A 21,967-nucleotide genomic window follows, 5' to 3' on the forward strand; every position below is an offset into this window, starting at 1 on the left:
TCCAATCAGTCCCAAGTTCTTTAATGCTGACTGTCGATCGATTCAGATCCAATCTTTGTGTTTCTGTAATTTTGCAACCGAAAAAGTGCCATAGACTGGCTGCACACTTGTCGGAGGAGGCAAATGTCAGTCTTCACCCTCCGAGTGTCAGGAGCATTGCATGTGATGGGGGAGAATATGTGTGAGTTGGGAAATTGGGGATTAAAATTTGAGATAATATGGGGGGAAATTCGGAATAAAATAAAAAACTAGCGTGTTTAACCTCTCAAACTCCTCAGAATCACCAGTGATTCCTGGCTTTTCCCCTTACCGTTACAACTTAAGAATATCCCAGCCAGTTTTTGCATTGCTTTGCATGCAGGTGCTGAGTAGTAATTCTTAGGGTGTAATAAAAGTCATAGAGCATAATATATTATAATCCAGTCTGACTGACCTCCCTGACCATTCAGCTCCTAGTTCCTTTAAAATGCTGCAGTCAAATCTCTCTCTCTGTGTGTATGTGTATGTGTATGTGTGGTCTGCACTGAGAGCAGTTGCTGTCTGTCAACTACTGATATGTAATTACTATTTTATTGTGGTGATTTTTGTTGTTTACCGTTATTTAAGCAGGATAGTCACACTGAGATGAAAGATCTCTGTAACAAGCAAGCTCTGGCCAAGAATGAATGAGCTGTGGCTTGCTTTTCCATAGTGTGTACATTAGCCTCCTCCTCTCAGTTCTGAACGTGCTGTTTAGTGCTGGTTAAGAACCAAAGAAAGAAGCACGGTTCCCCCGCTGGTGGAACAAAGCGTTTCCAAAATAGTTTTGTTTCTAACCAACAGTACAGACTGGGTGGGAGAACCCCCCCCGCCGTTGCACGACTACAGCCAAACTGGTTGGTTTTGGCAGTGTGGATAAAAACAGCAGGATTTAAGAATCTGCTAAATCGAATGGCACACTGCTACTACCACAAAACTAAGGACTAGAACTGGATTGAAGCTTTTTTAAGCTGATACTCAATCCGGCCCTGGACCGGCCCTGATCTCTAAAGTCCATTCATCTGAGAACATCAGCTTCAGCAGTTTCAATAGTCATCGAAAAACTTTTTTTTCTGTTCACTTTTCATAGTAAGGGCTTCTTGATCAGCTCCACAGTGACCCAGAGTGTGGAGAAGTCTGTCAAGGTGGAGAATGGACTAAAAGATCTGTAGCTTTTTTCAGATGTGAAGCGAGAGTGGAGCTCGGTTTTCTGCTTTCTCTCCAAGATGAAAATGTTCTTCATCTGATGGGCACAAGTTTAATGGTCTACTAGGTGTTGTACAGTTGTTGTGAGTTTTTCATCAGTTTTGAAAAATCCTGTTTAATTTTTTTTGTTTTTATTATTGTTTTAGTTTCACTTTCCCCTTTTGCAAATGGTTTATCTAAGCTCCTCAACCTTCAATCTTCTGAACATGTACTTAATGACCGTTAGGGCTGTTAATTAAACCCAAGACGGCTCTACCTTTTGCACAGTACTGTAAACAAGGTGTGCAAGTGTGACAGAACCTATATAAAAAACTCCAAATAACAGATTGATGTTTTTCCTAGAACTGTACATCCAAGCCAGGAACCAGACTGTTACAAGAGTGTTTCACAGGATCATATTTATTTTCCTTCCTGCTGTTTTGTTTATGTATTAATTTTTATTGTTGTATTACGTCTGATGTTTCACGTCAGGCTCTTGCCATTTGCCTAAACAAATTGTTCACGGTTGTATCAGCCACACCCTGCTTCCTTTGTATGCACAGTTTTGACCTTTTCCATGCACAATACAAATTCAGAAAGAGAGAGAGCGAGAGCAGGGGGCGAGAGACCTGTGGGTCATTTGCTGAGCTGTGTCGGCAGAACTGACCGACAGATCTTTATTTCTGCTCCCTCCCTCCCAACCTCCCTTCCTCCCACCCGCTGTCCTGTTGCATGTGCGCCATAAGCCCGGCCTCCTCTAAGTAGGATCATGAGTGTGAATGAGGGAGTGTGTCACTGACCGGCTGCTGCTGCCTGACCCAACATCTCTCAGCGACAGGTAGTTCCAGGCCGGTGGCCTCACATACACACAAACACACACACACACTCACAAAGACTTGGGAAGGTATAGGAGCATGTGGTAAGGACAAGCTGTAGACAGGTGTTTTGTTTTCCAGGCTGCTGACGTTTGGTCTGGCCTTCTTTGCTTCTTCAGTTTGAACGTAGTTTGTGGACTTACCTGAAGGTTGGCGTGGAAGAAAGAAAGAAAGAAAGAAAGAGAAGGAAAGTAGGAAAAAGGTGAATTTCTCAATCTCTGAGAGGTAAGTAAACGTTCGGACGAAGGGCTTAGCTGTGCGAGGGCACCACATGCTCTCTTGGGGCTTTACTCAAAGCCTCTTACTGCTGTTTTCTGCTGTAGCATGCTTCAGTACCAGGCCTCAATAAGGAACCCTTCTGCTGACGTAAAAAATGATCTGGTCTGATTTGGGTTCATTGCTGTTTGATTGTTTATTTGACTGCTCCCATGGTGTATGGTGGATAAAAGGGTCAGCAGTATGCCGTTTGGTTTCTGCATTAACAGAAATGTCTTTACATTGCAGTGCATTGTTGAACCTCCTAATCTACGCTAAGATAGGTTCAAGCCGTCTGGTGTTTAAGGGTGGCCAGTATTTCGCTGAAGGCCTGAAAGCTTTTCAGAACAGAGAGTTAGGCACTAGAAAACCAGTATGGAGCTCAGGAGAGGTCCAGTCTGTTACAAAGTCAAAATCAGGTAGAACAGGGGTGAGGAACTTTAGGCCCGGAGGGCTGGATTCATGCAAAGTTTGGTGATGTTCCTTTGCCTTCAGTGTCCATTGACAGGTTTAATATGTGAGCTGCAGGTAGGGAAACTGTGTTGGCCCTCAGTTCCCCATCTCTGAATAAGAAAGTCACATGTTTGAAATCTCGGCTGAATCTGCAGTAAACTTTCAAGCCATTATTCTTCTAAGACAGATCTTAGGAGAACTTCAGAACGGAAAGATTCTACTACAAGATTTGTATTAAAAAAAAACCAAAAAAAACAATTGTGATCAGGTACACACATGGACAGAAGTATTGGGACACCTGCTCATACCTTGTTTCTTTGAAATCAAGGGTATTAAAATGAGTTCATCCTGCTTTTGGAGCATTGTTGTGAAGGTTTGATTGCATTCAGTGACAGCAGCGTTAGTGAGGTTCAGATGTTGGATGATCACCACCCTACCTCACCCCCAACTCCCCACCTCATCCCAAAATTATTGGATGGAACCACATCATTCCAGAGAACACAGTTCCACTGATCCACAGCTCAGTGTTTTATATCCTTCTAGCCCACACCTGGCATCAGACATGGTGCCAATAGGTTCTCAATGTTTATCTGATCATATTCTATTCAGAGAGTCATATTCTATTGTCAGTACTTCTCTACAGGGACAATTCAAACCTCCAAAACAGATCAACTTCTGCTCAACATTTTTGTAATGTGGAGTACAATCATCTAACTATGCAAATAACTTTACCTCATTAACTTCTCTGGCTTAGAAAGCCAGGGTCACGCTAAGACGGCCCTGGAGCAGAGAGCGAAATGCCTTCCTCAATGGCCCAACAGTGGTAGCTGGAAGAACACAGGTATTGAATCCACAACCTTGTGATCAATAATCTTGAGCCCTGGTAGAACTGGTAGACAGTTCAGTTCTATATGCAGTAGACCTCCAATCTCCTATTTGTTCCTTACACTTTGAATTGCATTGCATTACAGAAGGCAAAAGTGTTGATTAGTGCTTTGTTGCTTTGGCATACATGTAGCAGTAACAGCCCCTTGCACAGCTGGGAGACGCTTTGGAAAGTGGCAGTATGATGGTTCAGAGTGGTAGCGCTGCTACTCCAGTCATTAATCTCTTGGCCCTGTCTGAGACACTGGCTGCAGCATTCGGGAGCAGCGCAGGATTTGTGCGCCTTTAGCAAGTGTTTAGCCAGGAGCAGATGACAGGTTATAAAACACAGCGTCCTGGAAACGTGTGAGGAATATTAGTGGCTTCTGCTCAAATGTTTACACAAGCGCTCAGAATCCCTGGACTTTTAGTTTGGGTAAATCTCTTTATATGTGTCAATCATTTGGTTAACAAATCCAGCCCAGCAGCAAAATAATGGGTTTCATCATTCAGTGTGAATTTTGAGCTGCTACTATGGTCTACTTCCAGACATTTCTATGCTAGTTAGTCAGTAATAATTATTTTGCTGTCAATAGGTTTTGCTTTTTTCCTGCCCATAATCCCTAACCCAAAAAATGACCTTGTTATTGCAGCTAAAGATTAACAGCCTTTGTTTGAGGGTCCTGAGCTTTTTTTATTAGGACAAGGCTTAAGTGTTGTGTTGTGCTTCCCAGGACAACCAGAATATCGAAAGGGTGGTCCTTAACCACTTCTGTTCCTGCTTCTGCTAGCTTTCTTAAGCAGTAAGCCCTTAAGAGTTCTTCAGTATTATTAGGCAGTTGGTGTAATGTAGTGGTTAACACCACTGCTGCCCCTGTGTCAGACTGTCAGTCGCTCTGTATCCACCATCCTTAACATTAATACCACTGCCTTCCCCATTTCTACACTCATTGTACAGTTTGTCTGTATGCCCACTTACCATATAGAACAACTGTGAAGTTCTATAATTAGAGACTGTAGTCCATCTGTTTTCCTGCATACCTGCATAAGCCCCTTTTTACCCTGTTCTTCAATGACCAGGACCCCCACAGAGCAGGTATTATTTGGGTGGTGGGTGATTTGCAGCATTTCAGTGACTCTGACATGGTGGTGTGTTAGTGTGTGTTGCGCTGGTACGAGTGGACCAGGCACAGCAGTGCTGCTGGAGTTTATAAACACTGTGTCCACTCACTGTCCACTCTATTAGACATTCCTACTTAGTTGTTCCACCTTGTAGAGGTAAAGTCAGAGACAGAAGCTCATGTGTTGCTGCACAGTTTATGCTGGTCATCCTCCAGTCCTTCCCCACAAGACGCAGTGCCAATAGGTTCATGTATATCTTCTCTAGAGAGGCCTACTCTATTGGCAATACAGGGACTAGACCAGTGGTTCTCAACCCTGGTCTTGGAGACACCCTACCCTGCACATACATTGCTTTACCTTCTCCCAAAACACCTGATTCCACTAGTCAGTTCGTTAACAAGTCCTTTCAGAGTTGCAGTGGGAGTGTTACAGCAGTAAACACTAAACTGCATAAGGCAGGGTGCCTCTAAGACCAGGGTTAAGAAACACTGGACTAGATCAGCTGTGTGTGTGCATCTGCACATCTGTGTCAGCAGTGAGTGCAACACAAACATTTGGACATTTAACTATTTTAAAATAGTTTTTTTTTGGCTTGAAGTTCATTTGATAAGTATAAAAGTGTGTAAGCTAAAGATTTGTCCTTTTTCCTTTCATTTTTATTGTTAGTAACTTTCAATCGCCACTCGTAAGGTTATCAAGAATGAAAGGCCCTATAAAAGTAATATGTGCTTCGCTTTGGGAACTTTTGTTTTGTTCTTTATAAATGGTAAATCTTTACAAATCTATGGAAAACGACTTACAATGACTATTGTTAACACACTGTAGAATACATAAAAACCATCCCTAAGAACAAGTCGTACTTATTTTGGGCGAAGCGTCGTTTGTCCTTAATTTTTCAGAAAGATTAGCACATGTATGCTCAGAGTTTAGCATTGTCAAGCTGTTTAACTGAGCTTATTCAAATACAAGGCTGGAGAGAAACACTGTGTAAGGTTTGAGTGTTCAGGTCAATTAGGTTTATTGGTTAGTATTTATGCAAGTCACCGGTTGCAGATCTGTGGTTTGCTGCATCTTTTCGGAGGCTGAAAGGTGAGGTGAGGTGTAGCCGGCTGTAGGGCTCAGGTAAGCTGAGAAGCATTTTTAAGCTAAGGGGTGATTTGCACTATTATTAGTTAGTGCTGTAAGCACAGCACTATCAGTTTCAGTTCAGAATCAGTTGTGCTCAGCAAACTCAAATTTCCTGATGTGAGCAGTATGCTTAAGAACAGAGAGGCTGTGGGCCAGCTCTGTATCTGAAGTAGTTTCTGTATCTGAGATTTTCTTTATAGCTATTTTTAATGGAAAAAGGACAAATAAAAATGTTGCTATGGATAATGAGCATAATAATAATAATAATAATAATATAACACACTGTTTGCATATATGTACACTCATGTTCTGACTGCCAGTTGACTCGCCCTATTGCCCCAGTATTGAAGCTAGTATGTAGTAGTACAGTTAAAAGTGAAGCAGAACTTGTTTGCTAATAATTGCATTAGCATACAAATTAATATTTCCATCCAGACTAGCACATGTCTCTTCCAACACAAGTGAAGCCAACCATACTTAACACGCTGCCAGGTGCCTTAGATCATGTTTTAATTTTGAATTAAAAATTCCGGTGCTGTAGACATTAGGACCCCTGGTTGCCATCACCACCTCAGCAAGGTTTTCTACAGTAGACCTCAGCCCAATTCACATTAGACCTCAACAATTCAGTCAATCAGAAATTAAAAAAAAAAACTGGAGTGCACGTCTGGACCATCCTTGGTGGCTATTCTGCATCACATAGCAAAAAAATATGACATTTATGACAGTGGGCTTATTTACAATTACTTATTACATAATTACATGATGTCTGGCTTGATTATCAAACACTAGTGTACCACTGGGAAGGCTGTGTTACCCTTTGCGCTAAACCAACCCATTAATTATGAGCTTAGTTGGAGAATTAATTAACTAATTGTCCCTGCCAGCATGTGCTCTCGACAGGGTATATACATCCTTATAAATGTGAGCAAAGCCTATAGTCATTTCACCTTAATTACCACCCACCTGCCAAAGACCACCACCCCCACACTTAAACATCAGACTAATAGAAAACATTGTATTTAAGTATCACTAAAGGCCAAGCTAATCTTCTTACTTGATATGCTGTGAGGACAGCACATGATATACCATATGTCCCGGCTTATGTCCCAAACTGCTGTCCAGATTTACATTGCACTGCTTTTTAAGCCGCATACTCGTTGACCTTTGAGCTGCCATAGCAAAGCAACATCCAGATCAACTGAGCTAGCTAATGCCAGTGTTTACAGCAGGAAATCAGTGTGGTAAAAGCCGTCACAGACTGCAGAGAGAATCCACAGAGCTGAAATAGGCAAATGAGTCAACAGGAATATGTAAATTACAGTTTGCCTAAGCAGCAGGCTTATCTAGAGGAATCTGTGTAAGCTCCTAAAGGCTGCCCCAGTCTCCTTCCCCCCTCCCCTCACCTGACCAGCTGACCTGCATTGGGGAAGCATAGGTGATGCTGCTGTTAACCCCACAGAAACTACAGAGAGGCCAGAGATGTAGATCACGTAGCCTTAACACACTGCACCAGCTACTTGCTCAACATCCATCTTTTAGTACAATTGCCAGAGAATGTTGTGTTGCACTGTTGTTTCAGGGTACAGTACACTGTTGACAGTGAAGGTTTCTATATACAGTAATGTTCAGTTAGGATGCATAAGTCTAAGTAGAGCCCTGTAAAGCACTTGTTATTGCTTAGGTTAAGTTTAAAATGTTTTATGCACTCTCCAGTTATAGCGAATATCTCACTGTCATGCATAAATGTTGTATCTTGACATAATATGATATTCATAATATGAATCTGGCAGGTATTATTTACATCTTTTCAACGATGAATGGGCCAACAGAAATGCTCCAAAACGTCTTGGATTACAATCTTTTTTTTTTTTAATTGATTTTTTTTTACTTCCATAGAAAGTTAAGTTTTTTTCCTTCTCCTGTAAAGCTGCTTGTATGGAAACAAGGTTTTTGTTTGTCAGCAAGAATATGGAAATTAAGCAGCAAAAACAGCCCATGCACTCACGCTGAATGTCCAAATGTTTGTGGACACCGCTTCTAATGAATTTATGAATAGCCCCTGTAGAGAAGTACTGCCAATAGAATAGGACTCTCTGGAACAGACAAACATCAACTTATAGGCACCCTTTCTAATGCCAGGCGTGGGCTAGAGGGGTATAAAGCCCCCTAGGTTTGAGCTGTGGAACAGTGGAACTGTGTTCTCTGGGATGAGGTGGGGTGGTGATCATCCAACACCCTGACCTTGCTAACGCTCTGAAATTAAATCCGCACAACAATGCTCCAAAATCTCGCCTTCCCTGGACAGTAGAGACAGTTACTCCAACAAAAGCAGGATAATGCCTTTTTAATACCCTTGATTTCGGAAGTAAAATGAGCAGGTGTCCCAATACTTTCATCCACATAGGGTATATATCCAGCTATTAAGCCTACAGCAGTTTATCTGCATCCGTTCACATCCACATCTGTAATACTCACCTCAGTAAGTCTACTCAACTTTTTAAATCAAGTCCAGAACTGAGCAGCCAATGAGAACGGAGGTCATTCCCACACCAGTCCTAAAGGCACAGTACCAAAACCCATCCTGTGTAATTCTGTGTACAATTTGCTATTTGGTGCATAAACTACCACAAACATCATAAGTTGACCTCAAGGAATAAAGATCACTAATTGGTCCTAATTAATTAAACCTTTACATGATGTGAAGGTTCCTTCATTTTTTAATATTGGAGCTATATTTTTAATATAGAGCTATATTTTAAGCAAAATATAGCTCTATAGAGAACCATTAAAAGGTTCTTTAGGGTACCAAAACTGAACCTCCTCCACCGAAAAACACCTTCTTGCATCTTTGTTTTTAAGAAATGTACTGTGTAAAATTGTTGGCCATCTGAGAAATTGATATGTAAAGTTAATTAGTATATTAATACAGTTATTATTAGTTAGTATATAATACTGTTATTAATACAACAGTACTGTGAATAATTGATTGTGGAAAGTATAGTTATTATACACACTGTATATAGTTCTAATATGCAGTATATTCTTTCCCATTCTCTGGCAGTAGCGTTGCTCGGTAGGCTGCTCCTGCAGCACTGAGCTTGTGTTCCTTTGTTTGATAAGTATTGATTGGAGGTGATTGTGTAGCCGCTTCAGTGGCTGTGCAATTTAAAGTGGTGTGTCAGAGTGTTCAGGCAGTGACTTTGCACTGTGTGTTTCAATTAACATCTTCCAGTAACTCCTCGAAGTGTGCCAAACAAAGAAAAGAAAGGGATTACCCATTCAAGATCCCAACAGTGTTGGGCACGACGCTCACCACTGTCCTATTGCGCCGTGTCCCACTAACGAAGGTGAGAAGGTGTTGGTGGATTGTGGCGGATAGGAGGCCTCAATGATGGGCTGAAGCGTGATGACTGTAGTCCTCAGCTGTCCTTCTGACCCAGCCAGTCTGCAAGCCAATTAGCAGAGAAGATGGGGTCAGTTAAACTGTCTGCCACAAACTACTCATTACCTTTAGTTGACCACTGAGACACACTGAGGAACTCTCCAGTGACGTGCACTGAACAAAACATTTAACTTACACACATTATACACACATTTCTCACCAAAAGAAGTACGCTGCAGAGATCACAGCTGTGATAATGTAATACATACTATTCATGTGGAAACAATGAGCACATTTTAATAAGGAAAAATTCAATGTGCTATTTTTGTCTGTGTATTAGGGGCAGCTACATCTCTGTCCATTCACATGGTGCCCAATCCATTCCCTTCTCTCTGGGAATTGGCTTCCATTCGCTACCTTCTGGCACAATGGGATGGCTACTGCTGAACTACAGACTATTATCCTATTAGGCTATTCAAATCTTCATTGAGAGAAGTAATTTGTCCTTGCCAGTTCTTGGCCTTGCAGGTCTGAAGTACACTGTACACGGTGGGTAGAATAGCAGGGCTCTTCTGGGGATTAAAGGTTCTGGTTGGGTGATTCCAGTGTTGTTGCTGTATCTGGTTGCACAGCTGTTTAGAGGTGAGAAAGAACAAGCCAGCCATTGTTCTCCTCAGTGCCAAAGCACGTAACGTCCACACTTCAGATGTACGCAGTTGCATTATGGTTGTATGTCTACATTGTAGTTTTCCAAAAAAGGATACATATCGTCTCCGCTGTTGTACAGTGCTAAGAAGGGATTGGTGAGGGCACACATGCATAACGCTCACTATAAAAGGTGGCAAATAAAATATTACAGATGACGTAGCAGTAAAATTAGATGTTGGATAACAGCATTGGGCCGATATTGGCAGAAAATGCTGGAATCAGATAGAGGGATTAAATGAAGGAATCTGATCAAATTCTGTTTAAGCAGTGTTTGAGAAGTTACAGCATGATGGCCTACATTTAGATGCTCATCTGAAGTGTTAGCAGTTTTTAAAGAAGAAATATCCAATCAGGATCATCTGATACTCTACGTTTTAATATCAGAAAATAAAAAATGGTACATTATATTGGAAACACGCCAGTGGTCATAGGAACCAGACATCTAAAGAGTTTAAGCCTCTGAAAAAATGTAAGAGTGAAATGAAATGGTTACAAATAAGCTAATAAGTTGTTTAACACTAGAATGATTAAATGTTTTTTTGGCTTAACTCCTGTTTGCAAGATATATGCAGAGTAAAACATCATACTGGACTTATAGTAAAAAATAGTACAAATGTGTCTTTTTTTTTTAAGATCCTTCTAGATTCAGTGGTCATTTTAGATAATAAATAATATTTTCTGTATTTGTGTTTTAGACAGTGTGACTCCTGTGTCCTGTAAACAACATTGTAGAGAAAGTTAATGTGCATATCCACGGTGCATCATTTCACATCAGACTGATTTGAATGACTTTGTTTACATCCTAACATTGAAATTGTAAAAAAAAAAAAAAAAAAAAAAAAAGTCCAGGGAATTCCCTTTTAAAATGCACCAGGCTACTTGTTGTATTTCAAGGCAGGCTGATCTGAGGCGAATATAGGCTGTAGTCCTGCATTTTAATGAGCACTGTTCAACTAGCAATCACCCTGTCTAATATCATTGCCAAGTTTGTATGGATTACTCTGGAGTCTCGCTGGGAGGGTTAAAATAGAACAGGCGTTAGACTAATGGAGATTGGTGAAGCATTCACAATACTCAAAATACTCAAATAAGAGGTAGTCAGTTTTAGTCTGGTCTGTTTCCTAGTTCTAGATCCATGCAAACTGTTGCCTTTAGGTGGAATGAACACTTTTTTGCACAAGAGGTTTAATGAGATGTCACTGAGACTTATTGAACCATGTGTTTGTACTGTCATGAATTATGTAGTGTTAAATAATGGTAGCCATTTACTTTAGCACATTCTGCAGAGTCCCACAGGGTTCTATTTTAGGGTTTGTGAAACGGACACTATTTGTGGCAGTAATGTAGTTTTGAGAGTAATGAACTAAAGTGTGAGCTTACAGACGGGGTTTATTGGTTTTTTTTTACACAAAGCTGTACCTGCATGCTAAACATACAGACAGAAATACATTTTCAGGCCTGTAATGCATTGCACCCATTTATTGTTCCTTTAGCATGAGTGGCTAGCTGTTGGTTCCGTGCACATTACAGGTCACTCAGCAGCACATTGGCTCTAGTAGTACACATCACTCCTGAAAAAGTCTTTTCCCATCTGATTTCTGTCTTGCAACTGCACATATAACCACTCGCACTGAGGTGGAATGCAGTACAGAACAACCAGAAATACTCATACATTTCATAATTGGAAACATCTACAGTGTTTGTACATTCAGAGAAATATTACCCACACCCAGCGTAGCTTACAGCCGGGAGAAGCAGCAGTAATCTATTTCAGTAATTGGCTTTGACAACAAGCATATGTGTGTGCTGCTTCTATCCAGGAACTGAAACCTTTAGCAATTTATTTTCTTTTAATTCCTGCTAATTAAAGTGGGATTTAACATGAGCTCAGACATGTTTTACTGAAAGGGACCGTCGATCTTCTTATTGTACCATCTGTGTACTTATATAATGACTGTTGATTCTCTAAACTGCATTTTTCTACAGACACTCATGTAGGTTGCTGACAGTGCATATTAGCAAATAGTAATGTGGAACACATCTAATAGATTTACTTACTGTATCCTTTCCTTTTATATAAGCAGTTCCATATGATCTAAACCTTCAGCCATATTGGTCTAAATTTACCTCTGTTTCTCTGACTCACTGCTGGAGTTAGTCCATGTAGGGTCAATGTCTGATTTGTTTGACCTACATCTGTTAGACTAAGCTCTTTTGTAAGGGGCAATGCTGGCAGTAGAGTCTCAGTAGTCTCTCACACAAATACCTGTGCTTGTTGCATTTTGTTTCAGATATATAAATCTAGGCTTTTGATAAATTCAACATGATAGTTTCATTATTATCAATTCCTTCACTTCCTTTTTTGCCTTATCTCTCATAAAGTATCCATCACCTGCTGATCTGTGTCATCTACTTCAGTGATTTTCTCTCGTTCTCTGTGATAGTCTCTCTAGGAAAACTAAAGCACTTTCTAAATCATTGTACTATTAAATGTAATATTCTCTTTTCTGAATGAATCTTGTATTCCACACAGGATCCTCACATGGTGACCTCTAATGTCAAGAAGTAAACCAGAAACATGGTCATTCTGCAACAGGTAAACCTTCAGCAATGTAAGGGAAGAACGTGTAGTCTCTGTCCAGCATGTCCTAATGTCTGTGTACTGTAGAATAGTCCAAATAATAGCAACTCCTGGTAAACCTTGGCAAACTTCAGCCACCCTTCAGCCAGGATTTGCCTCCCTGTACTGGTTTTTATCTGGTGCATTACCTAATTATTATTGTTACATTAATGACCCAGTAAGGCTCTCTTGCTTGGCTGACTCCTTGCTTATTTACTGGCTTTTCCTACAGGGGGACTATGTCTGGTTGGATCCCAAGACAGGCCAGGAGTTTGACGTTCCACTTGGAGCTGTGGTCAAGCTCTGTGACTCGGGCCAGATCCAGGTTTTGGATGATGAGGGTCATGTGAGTGTTTAAAAGGCCCATACAATGAAACACAGAAGTTTCTTCACTTGAAAAGACATGGGTTTGATACAGTACAGCATGTGAGCTTGGTAAAAGATTCAAGAGTTCACACATAAGATATCAAAATAACCTCTTTTTGAATTGATCATGGTTGTCATATCACAATCAAAGACAGAGTTACAACTGGCCATCCATTTAGCCGACAACAGTTTAGCCATTTGGTGTATTTCTTTGTTTCCAGCAGTTCAATTCTTCAGTTCAGTCAAAACCAAGGTTCCTTCCAAAATCAAGGGTATTAGAGAAGAGTTTATCCTGCTTTTGTTTGTTGTTTGCTAACTTCTAGGGGAGGCTTTCGACTAGATTTTGAAGCATTGCTGTGAGGATTTGACTGGATTCTGCGACAGTTGCTTTAGTGATGTCAGGATGTTGGATGATCACCACCCCACCCAAATTGGATGGATTACCATCATTCCTGAGAGTCCCATAGGGACGAGACAAGCTGTGTGTGTGCATTTGCACATCTGGATCAGCAGTGGGTTGAATGCTTAATGCATTCATTAGAATGCGTGTCCACGGACGTATAGTCGTGTAGTACAAATGTCAAAAGTACACTTCTAAAGGACACAAATGTAGAAAAAGGGAAAAGGGTTTTGACCCTTTAAGTGAAAGGACAGGAAAGTCAGAGGTGATGTGGTGGTCAGGTAATGCAGTAACAGGAGTAAACTGTTCTTCTGTACAGGAGCACTGGATCTCACCTCAGAATGCTACTAACATAAAGCCCATGCACCCCACCTCCATCCACGGTGTGGAGGACATGATTCAGCTGGGGGACCTGAACGAGGCAGGCATCCTCAGGAACCTCTTCATCCGCTACAATGACAGGGTCATATATGTGAGTATCCAGAAAGCTTTATCAACCTCACATTCTTCATGTTTTATTCTGGTCCTTGAGAGGTCTTAACTTAATTAGCTCATAAACCATACATGCTCATTTAATAAATTATATCTAATTACTCTGAATTCAGTCTATTTAATCAGTCTGTTTAATTACAGACCCTCTAACGGATAACTTCTGCCTGCTAAAAGCTTTTCATTGTGTCTGAAAGCCAGTATGTCTTAATTTGATCTCATGCGTAGATAAAAAAGACATCATTACGTATTCCTCACACAGTGCTCTGAGTTTGAGCAGTGACAGTGTTTTTGTTCTGAAGGATTTGTTCTGGCCTCTTAAATGGAATAGCTTTTTTGCTTGCTGTTGTTTTGGAGGGTGCTCGGATCAGATTGCCTCGCTAAAATATGACCTTTTTCTCTTGGCTCATCAACAAATGCCCTTTAGACATTTTTCACCGCTGGAGTAGGTGATGGAGGGCACAGAGACTCTGACAAAGTCAGAGAAGTTTGAACTGCTGTGATTGAATCAGCTGACAGTGATTGAAAAAGCTCCTCTTATGCTAAGGTTTAAAGCGTTGGGATGTTTTCAGAGAAATTGAAAATGAAATTGAAATGCTGTCTTTGTTTACACTGCCGCTCAAAAGTCCCATTCACTCACAAAACAGTTAAATATCCCAACGGTCCGATGTCCTTCTTATCTATAACTTGAATGAGAACATAAATATATTTTTATGATCAAATGAATAAAAACTGTGGAGTAAAGGGTTATTTATGTGCTGAATTCAAACACTACAGAGTGTTTAAAACCAACCCACACACATCTTAACCTGAATACATGAAAGGGTCCAGAAAAAAACAACATGTAACCTGATGCTACCTTTCTGATTTCTTTGTTTCATGTTTTTTTATTGATATCATTGCTGTCATGCCAACAAAATTGCATGCAAGCGCCAACATTTCTCTAAAACATAACTTTTAATGGAAGTCAATGTAAAGAAAATAATAATTCTGTAATTTTGGAGCATTTCTATTGGTCCATTCGTCAGATCAACTGCCAGATTCTCATGATGTCAAAAGTAAAAAATGGAATACATATTTGAAAATACCAGACCCTTTGTACTTTTTGGATATTTCATAAAAAATGGACCAATTGGATAATTTGAAAGTAAATCTGCTACTTTAACCCCTTAAAAAAACCTATGGCCCACCGGCAGGATGAATGTGTTATTACAAACGTTATTACATTACCGAAGAATAGCTCCACCAGTTTGCACAGACGTCCATGTAGTTACACCTTAGTGTGTAATAAGCCTTGGATTGTAAAACGAGGTGAACACATGTTAAGAATGTTTGTCCATCTGTCCTTCTATTACTAGTTTTTTTTATTCCTTAAATAAATATCCTTAAAATTCCTTATAATGGCATTTCAGACGTACACAGGTTCCATCCTGGTGGCAGTGAACCCCTACCAGCTGCTGCCCATCTACACGGCAGACCACATCCGCCTCTATAGCAATAAGAAGATTGGAGAAATGCCTCCGCACATCTTTGGTATTGCTGACAACTGCTACTTCAACATGCAGCGCAACAACAAGGACCAATGCTGCATCATCAGGTAGTGGCCACTAATCAGCTAGAATGAACCTGCAGCTTCTCCATATCTGTGTCTGAGCAAATGAACAAATACCCACGCTGCTGTGCTGTTTTCCTTAGTGCTCAGTTTGGGTACAGTTAATAATAATATGTCCTGCTCTTAAGCAGTGTGTGTTAGCCTCATGTAAGTTGTTGGTAATGTGTTTTGTTCTCTAGTGGTGAGTCTGGGGCGGGGAAGACTGAGAGCACCAAGCTGATCCTGCAGTTTCTAGCTGCTATCAGCGGACAGCACTCCTGGATCGAGCAGCAGGTTCTGGAAGCAAACCCTATTCTAGAAGGTGGGCGGGAACTCTCCAAACTTCTCAACTTTTTTTATCCCTAAAGGCTATATATGACCAACACTTCAGTTGCTCACCCTCACAGATATATGACTTATATTTGTTTCATTGTAGATATTTAGTAATTAAATAACGGTGTAGTTTATAGTGGTAGTTTAATAATCAAAGAATAAGCCTGGAATGTAAAGGAGTACTTCAGCAATTTTCAACTTTCACTCTATCTGCTGCTGCATCTGTACCAAACTGTCAATCACCACAGACAGTAAGCTACAGTAATCACCAAGACGGAAGCTATTGGGCCGTTGCTGACCGTTGAAATTTGATCCTATAACTGTTACATTGTAACATTAAAGGGCTCCAGTGTCTCAATGAAGGTTTAACTACCAAACACTAGAGCAACACTGGAAAAAGCAGTTCACCTTCCATGAGGTTCTCACTCTTAAAAATAAAGGTGCTTCAAAAGGTTATATGACGGGTCCCATAGAAGACACATGTTCTGCAATCCATTTACAATCAGACAGGATTACCACAAATTCTTTTATTTAATCCCAAAACCTTTATATTGGAACTTTTTTTGAACAAATTTTCAACAATTTGTAGGGAGATATTGATGAATGAGGTACATAATTGTAATATAGAGCTTTAAAATGTTTAAAGAACCTTCAGTTGATGCATAGCTTCTGTTTCATCACTCACACATCTGTATTTATATAAAGCACCTTTACTTTTAAGAGTGTTCTGGTTTCCATGTACAATCAGGCAGGATTACCGCAAATTTTGGGAAACTAATCCCATCTCTGACAGCATGAATGCGTGGTATGAGTTCAGACCAGAAGACCAAGCTGGGACTCGGCCTGGCTACAGACTACAACTATCTAAACATGGTGACCAACTTCTTATAAAGTCTTCTTCTTCCTAGAATAAGCCACTGCTTCAACTATAACATGGATGAATTCTACAGATTTACATCTTAAATTAGAATTCATGAAACAATGTTCATGTTCATGTTCATGTTCAACAAAACGCGTTTCGCATAAAGATTACTGACGGAATTTAGCGACTGGTGAAGTGGCTTCTATTATAAGTGTTTTTCATATCGGTGAGCTTTCCATTCTTCTTTAAATACTGAGAAACAGCTACATTATTGTCTTTGATAAGCTGCTGTATGCTACAGATGTGGGAGATGGAAGAAACTGGCTGGAAAACACTAGACTTTGCCTTAATGGTGTTAAACCAGTGCTCAGCACCTTCAGTATTCCTTTAGACAGTTGAACCAGTGGTTAGCGTGTCAGTTTGGAAGCCTGATTGGATTGGATAAAGCATTATTCAAAGCTTTGCTCTGTTCTTCTAATATTACACCTCACCTGCTCCTTACCACTCCTGCTAATCAAGTGCATCCATATGGGAGAGGTTTCTTCTGTAGTGCTGAGGGGAATTCATTAACACACTTCAGTTCCCAACAGACCTGCCATCTGACCTGCTAGCAGAGCCTGAGACAGATGCCTACAGGAATGCAACTGAATTTTAAACGCCTATTCTTTAACCAAACAATGGAGCCGGTGGGCTGTAGATCAGTGCCTCTGTGTCCTAAATTAAAGACATTTTATCAGAATAGGAGCACTGATCTATCTATCCTCCTTTAATGGAGTCTTCAGTGAATCACTGCAGTAGAGAAGTGTGTTGAGAGGTAATTCTGGTGATCTCTCTTGTTTATACAGCATTTGGCAACGCTAAGACCATCCGCAATGACAACTCCAGCCGATTTGGAAAATACATTGATATTCATTTCAACAAAGGAGGGGCCATTGAGGGTGCAAAGATAGAGCAGTACCTGCTGGAGAAGTCGAGGGTTTGCAGACAGGTAGGAGAAACTGGACGTTCTAAAGCAATATGTGAATCATTTCCACAATTGATCAAATATAAAATTACAATAGTTAAATAGTCTTTTTTGTCAATAATCATGTAAATGTACTATATTATTTATGAAGTAATGATGCATGCATACACTCCTCAAAAATAGGGGTGCTACAAATGGGTTATTTTAGTAATGGCATAGAAGAACCACATTAAGATCCAAGGCCATATTCACCAACTGTTCTATTTTTTTATTAGTTTGTCCAAATTTTCCCTTTTCCTCCCGATTCAGTACTGCCAGTTAACCGTAGCACTAGCAACGCCCCCAACACATGTATTCTCCGATACATGCAAAGCCAGCCACTGCTTCTTTTGCTGCCGTTGAGGCCTGTGCTGGCCAACATCAAGAGTGATGAGAGGAGCGCGCCATCTACCCACCTGGAAAGAGCGCGGCCAGTTGACTCCGGCTGCTAATGGCAAAGTGACATGGCTTGGGTTTCAAACTTGTGACCCCCGGGCCATATTTGTAACACTCTGGAGCGCTTAGAGCCACTCTGCAGGACTTCATCAAAGAAAGTTTCTTCTTAAAACCCAGCAATGCTTTTTTTGTGTGTTTTATTTGGGATTTGTTAAATTTAAGATGATAATGATAAAATAAAAGATCTGCAACGTCATGAACCTGACATAGACTTTTTTAGTTTTCTTCAGAACAAATTTAAGAAAATCTTTAGGGAGATATAATAGAAGGCTCTTCACACTCTCTACAACAAACAAGATGCTCTGTGGACTCAAAAGTGGTTCCTCTGGCATTGCTCATAGATCCCTTTGTAACACCTATATCTGTAAGAGTGTAAGAGGAAAGCAAATTCATTTCATTACTTGTGTCAGTGCAGGTCATTTTTGGCAGAGTCCTGGTGAACATATTGCTGTTGATACTGTAGGAAGCTGTTCCTAAATTCAGAGAGGTTGTTGATTTACAGGCTCCAGATGAGAGGAACTACCACATATTCTACTGCATGCTGCGTGGTATGAGTTCAGACCAGAAGACCAAGCTGGGACTCGGCCTGGCTACAGACTACAACTATTTAACCATGGTGACCAACTTCTTATAAAGTCTTCTTCTTCCTAGAATAAGCCACTGCTTCAACTATAACATGGACTTAAATCACAGTGATGCATGTGATTCATTTTTCTGGGAAGGTTATCATCTAGTGATGCACTATCCTGTATGTCCCATTGTTTGTGGACACCCTTTTAAAGAATGAACTTAGCTACTGAGGCAGTGGTGGCTCAGCGTTTAGAGCGCCGGGCTATCGATAACAGGGTTGTGGGTTCGATTCCCGGGCTTGGCAAGCTGCTCCCCGGGCGCTGGAATTGGCTGCCCACCGCTCTGTGTGTGTGTGTACTCACTGCCCCTATCTCACTAGTGTGTGTGTGTGTGTGTGTGTTCACTACCACAGATGGGTTAAATGTGGAGGACACATTTTGCTGTACAGTGACAAATACATGCACCTTTACCTTTACTTTAAGTGGCACCTATTGCTGGCACAGATGTGCAAATGCACAGACACAGCTGTTCTAGTCCCTATAGAGAAGTACTGCCAATGGAATAGGACCATGTTGAATGCCAGGCATGGGCTAGAGGGGTGTAAAGCCCAGTGTTGAGCTGTGGAGCAGTGGAGCAACTGTGATCTCCAATACTTTTGGGAAGAGTTGGAGAGTTGGGAATGAGGTAGGGTGGTCCAACATCCGGACCTGACAAACTCTCTTGTGATGCAATCAAATCCTCACAGCAATGCTCCAAAATCTAGTAGAAAGATTTCCCTGGACAGTATAGCAAGTTACTCCAACAAAAGCAGGATAAACTCATTTTAATACATTTGATTTTGGAAGAAATAATGAATTATTATATCATTATAATGAATGAATAATGAAAAAAATTTTGTCCATGGAGTGTATCATTTGAATTCTACAGTGAATTCGATATTGGCCTAGATAAGTGTCTCTTAATCCTGTTTCTAGGGACCCTCTGCCCTGCACAACACAGTCTAAACAGCACAGCTGATTCAGCTCATGAGGAGCTTCATAATCAGTTGATGAGCTGGATCAGGTGTGTTGATGTAGGGAATAGTTGAAGCAAACAGTGCAGGGCAGGGGGTCCCCAGAGCAGGATTAATGAACACTGACCCAAGCCAATAATGATATGTTTAATATTCATATTAAACAGATTTTTTTTTGCTATCACTCAAATGCTGCAGGCATAGGGATGGTTTCCAAAACAGGGATTAAACCTAGTCCTGGACTACATTTTCCTTTTAATGAAGAATCTCCATTCACAACAACATATAGTCTGGCACTAGGCTTAATCCTTGTCCAGGTAACCGGTCCATAGTGTTCATAAGGCCCTAACCAGGGGTTAGTTTGCAATAACAGACATCCACCTCTTCCAGACGTTGTGGGAGTCTCCTGTATATTTATATCGGCTTCCTGACGTCTACAAAGGATATACAGTACCTTGAATTTGAGAGAGAGAGATAAAAAGAATTAAATCATTTAAGTATAATCGATAGAACAAAGCAAATCTAATGTTACTATTTAATAAATACTGTATGAGAAATATAGATATGCTTAGAACAGCATTTAAAATGCAAGCATTAATACTTAAACTCTTTCTGTTACCCAAAAATGTTCTTACATAACTGTGTGTGTGTGGTGTGTGTGTGTGTGTGTGTGTGTGTGTGTGTGTGTGTGCGCGTGTATATTGTGTGTTTACTCTCCGTCCTCCTGTCCTCGGCTGCTCTCCAGGGGAACTGCACAGTGTGTGACGGGCGGGATGATATGAAGGAGTACTCAAGCATCCTGTCAGCCATGAAGGTCCTGATGTTCACGGACACAGAGAACTGGGAGATCTCCAAGCTGCTGGCTGCCATCCTGCACATGGGCAACCTGCGCTTTGAGGGTAAACCACAGGGGACACAAAGCAACAGACAAGTGTTGACTAGTGTCTGAGCTCTAGTAGCGAACTGATCGATGTTATTACTGTATTCACAGCCCGCACGTTTAAACACCTGGACGCCTGTGTGGTGGTGCGCTCACCTGACCTGGCCAAAGCAGCAACTCTGCTGGAGGTGAGGGGTGTGTGTGTGTTTGTCTGTGTGTGTAGAGCTACATTACACTACACTAATACTGGGTGGGGCTTCCCTTTGTTCTCAAAACAGCATTGATTCTTTCTGTAGGACTCTCTGGCACCATGCTGCCTAATGCCAGGCGTGGGCTAGAGGGGTATAAAGACCCCCCCCACACACACACACACACCCACACCGCAGCATTGAGCAGCGGAACAATGGGACTATGTTCTCTGGACTGGATGGATGGTGCTCCATCTAATACTTTTGGGATGAGTTGGGGATGAGATGAGGAGGTGGTGATCATATAACACCCTGAACTTACTAACGCTCTTGTTGCTGAATGCAATCAAATCCTCACAGCAGTGAAGCAGAATCTAGTAGAAAGCCTTCCCTGTAGAGACAATTACTCCAGCAAAAGCAGGATAAACTCTTTTTAATGCTCTTGATTACGAAAGAAACAACAACGGAGCAGGTGTCCCAATACTTCTGTCTATATTTCATATATGCTTGTTTCTGTCAGTCGTCTGGCAGCAGCTCGCAGGGTGCTCGGCTGATTCTTTTCTGTCTATTCCCTCTGACTGTCTGCCTCTGATTTCTCATTATCCCGGTGGGAGGGAGTTATCAGAGCTGGTAGAGGAGGGAAGAGGAGGGGAGTTGGAGATAAATGCAGTCATTAGAGAGGGATCAGATGTTGTTATCGGAGTGTGTGCGCAGCGTGGGCATGGCCTTCATACTCCCTGCCTGCAGCTCTCCACTGCTCAGTCTTTCTGTCTGCTTCATCACTTCCATCTCGCAGGCAGCCACATGGAAGCTTGACTCTGAACAAAGTCCTGTTCTTTACAGAATTCAGTGGAGCAACTGCCCCTGGTGGCAAAACGCAGAATTTCATTCAAATGTGTGAGCAGACTGTTAATGTGTGTACTTAAGTACCAGCAGCTGAACTGATCAATTGCTATAGATTTTAGTATAATGTAATATTGATTATATGCTATAGTTTTGTGGTATAGCATATACAGTGTATAAATGCTGTATTCTGCTGTATATAAAAGGTTATTTACATTAGTTTAAAAAAGAGACCACTGAATGGTTCTATTCCTGTTTAATGGTTCTTCCTAGAATTACACTATTTGGACAAAAGTACTGGGACACCTGCTCATTTATTGTTCTTCTGAAATCAAGGGAATTTAAAATAGATTTTATCCTG

General features: G+C 41.0%; 1 protein-coding gene across 2 annotated transcripts in view; it reads left to right on the plus strand.

The window, feature by feature from the left end:
- Positions 1 to 2,010: 2,010 nt before the first annotated feature.
- myo7ab (myosin VIIAb) overlaps positions 2,011 to 21,967 on the plus strand; it is a 51,099-nt gene continuing 31,142 nt past the window's right edge. For both annotated transcript variants that reach the window (XM_072661394.1, XM_072661395.1), the window contains exons 1-11: positions 2,011 to 2,041; positions 2,160 to 2,303; positions 12,527 to 12,589; positions 12,846 to 12,959; positions 13,699 to 13,851; positions 15,281 to 15,465; positions 15,660 to 15,781; positions 17,500 to 17,642; positions 18,616 to 18,729; positions 20,441 to 20,594; positions 20,687 to 20,763. In XM_072661394.1, coding sequence (XP_072517495.1) covers positions 12,572 to 12,589; positions 12,846 to 12,959; positions 13,699 to 13,851; positions 15,281 to 15,465; positions 15,660 to 15,781; positions 17,500 to 17,642; positions 18,616 to 18,729; positions 20,441 to 20,594; positions 20,687 to 20,763 — 1,080 coding nt within the window. In that variant the 5' untranslated portion in view covers positions 2,011 to 2,041; positions 2,160 to 2,303; positions 12,527 to 12,571. The remainder of the gene's footprint in view (positions 2,042 to 2,159; positions 2,304 to 12,526; positions 12,590 to 12,845; positions 12,960 to 13,698; positions 13,852 to 15,280; positions 15,466 to 15,659; positions 15,782 to 17,499; positions 17,643 to 18,615; positions 18,730 to 20,440; positions 20,595 to 20,686; positions 20,764 to 21,967) is intronic.

The sequence above is a fragment of the Salminus brasiliensis genome, chromosome 18, assembly GCF_030463535.1.
Source record: "Salminus brasiliensis chromosome 18, fSalBra1.hap2, whole genome shotgun sequence".
Taxonomy (NCBI): domain Eukaryota; kingdom Metazoa; phylum Chordata; class Actinopteri; order Characiformes; family Bryconidae; genus Salminus; species Salminus brasiliensis.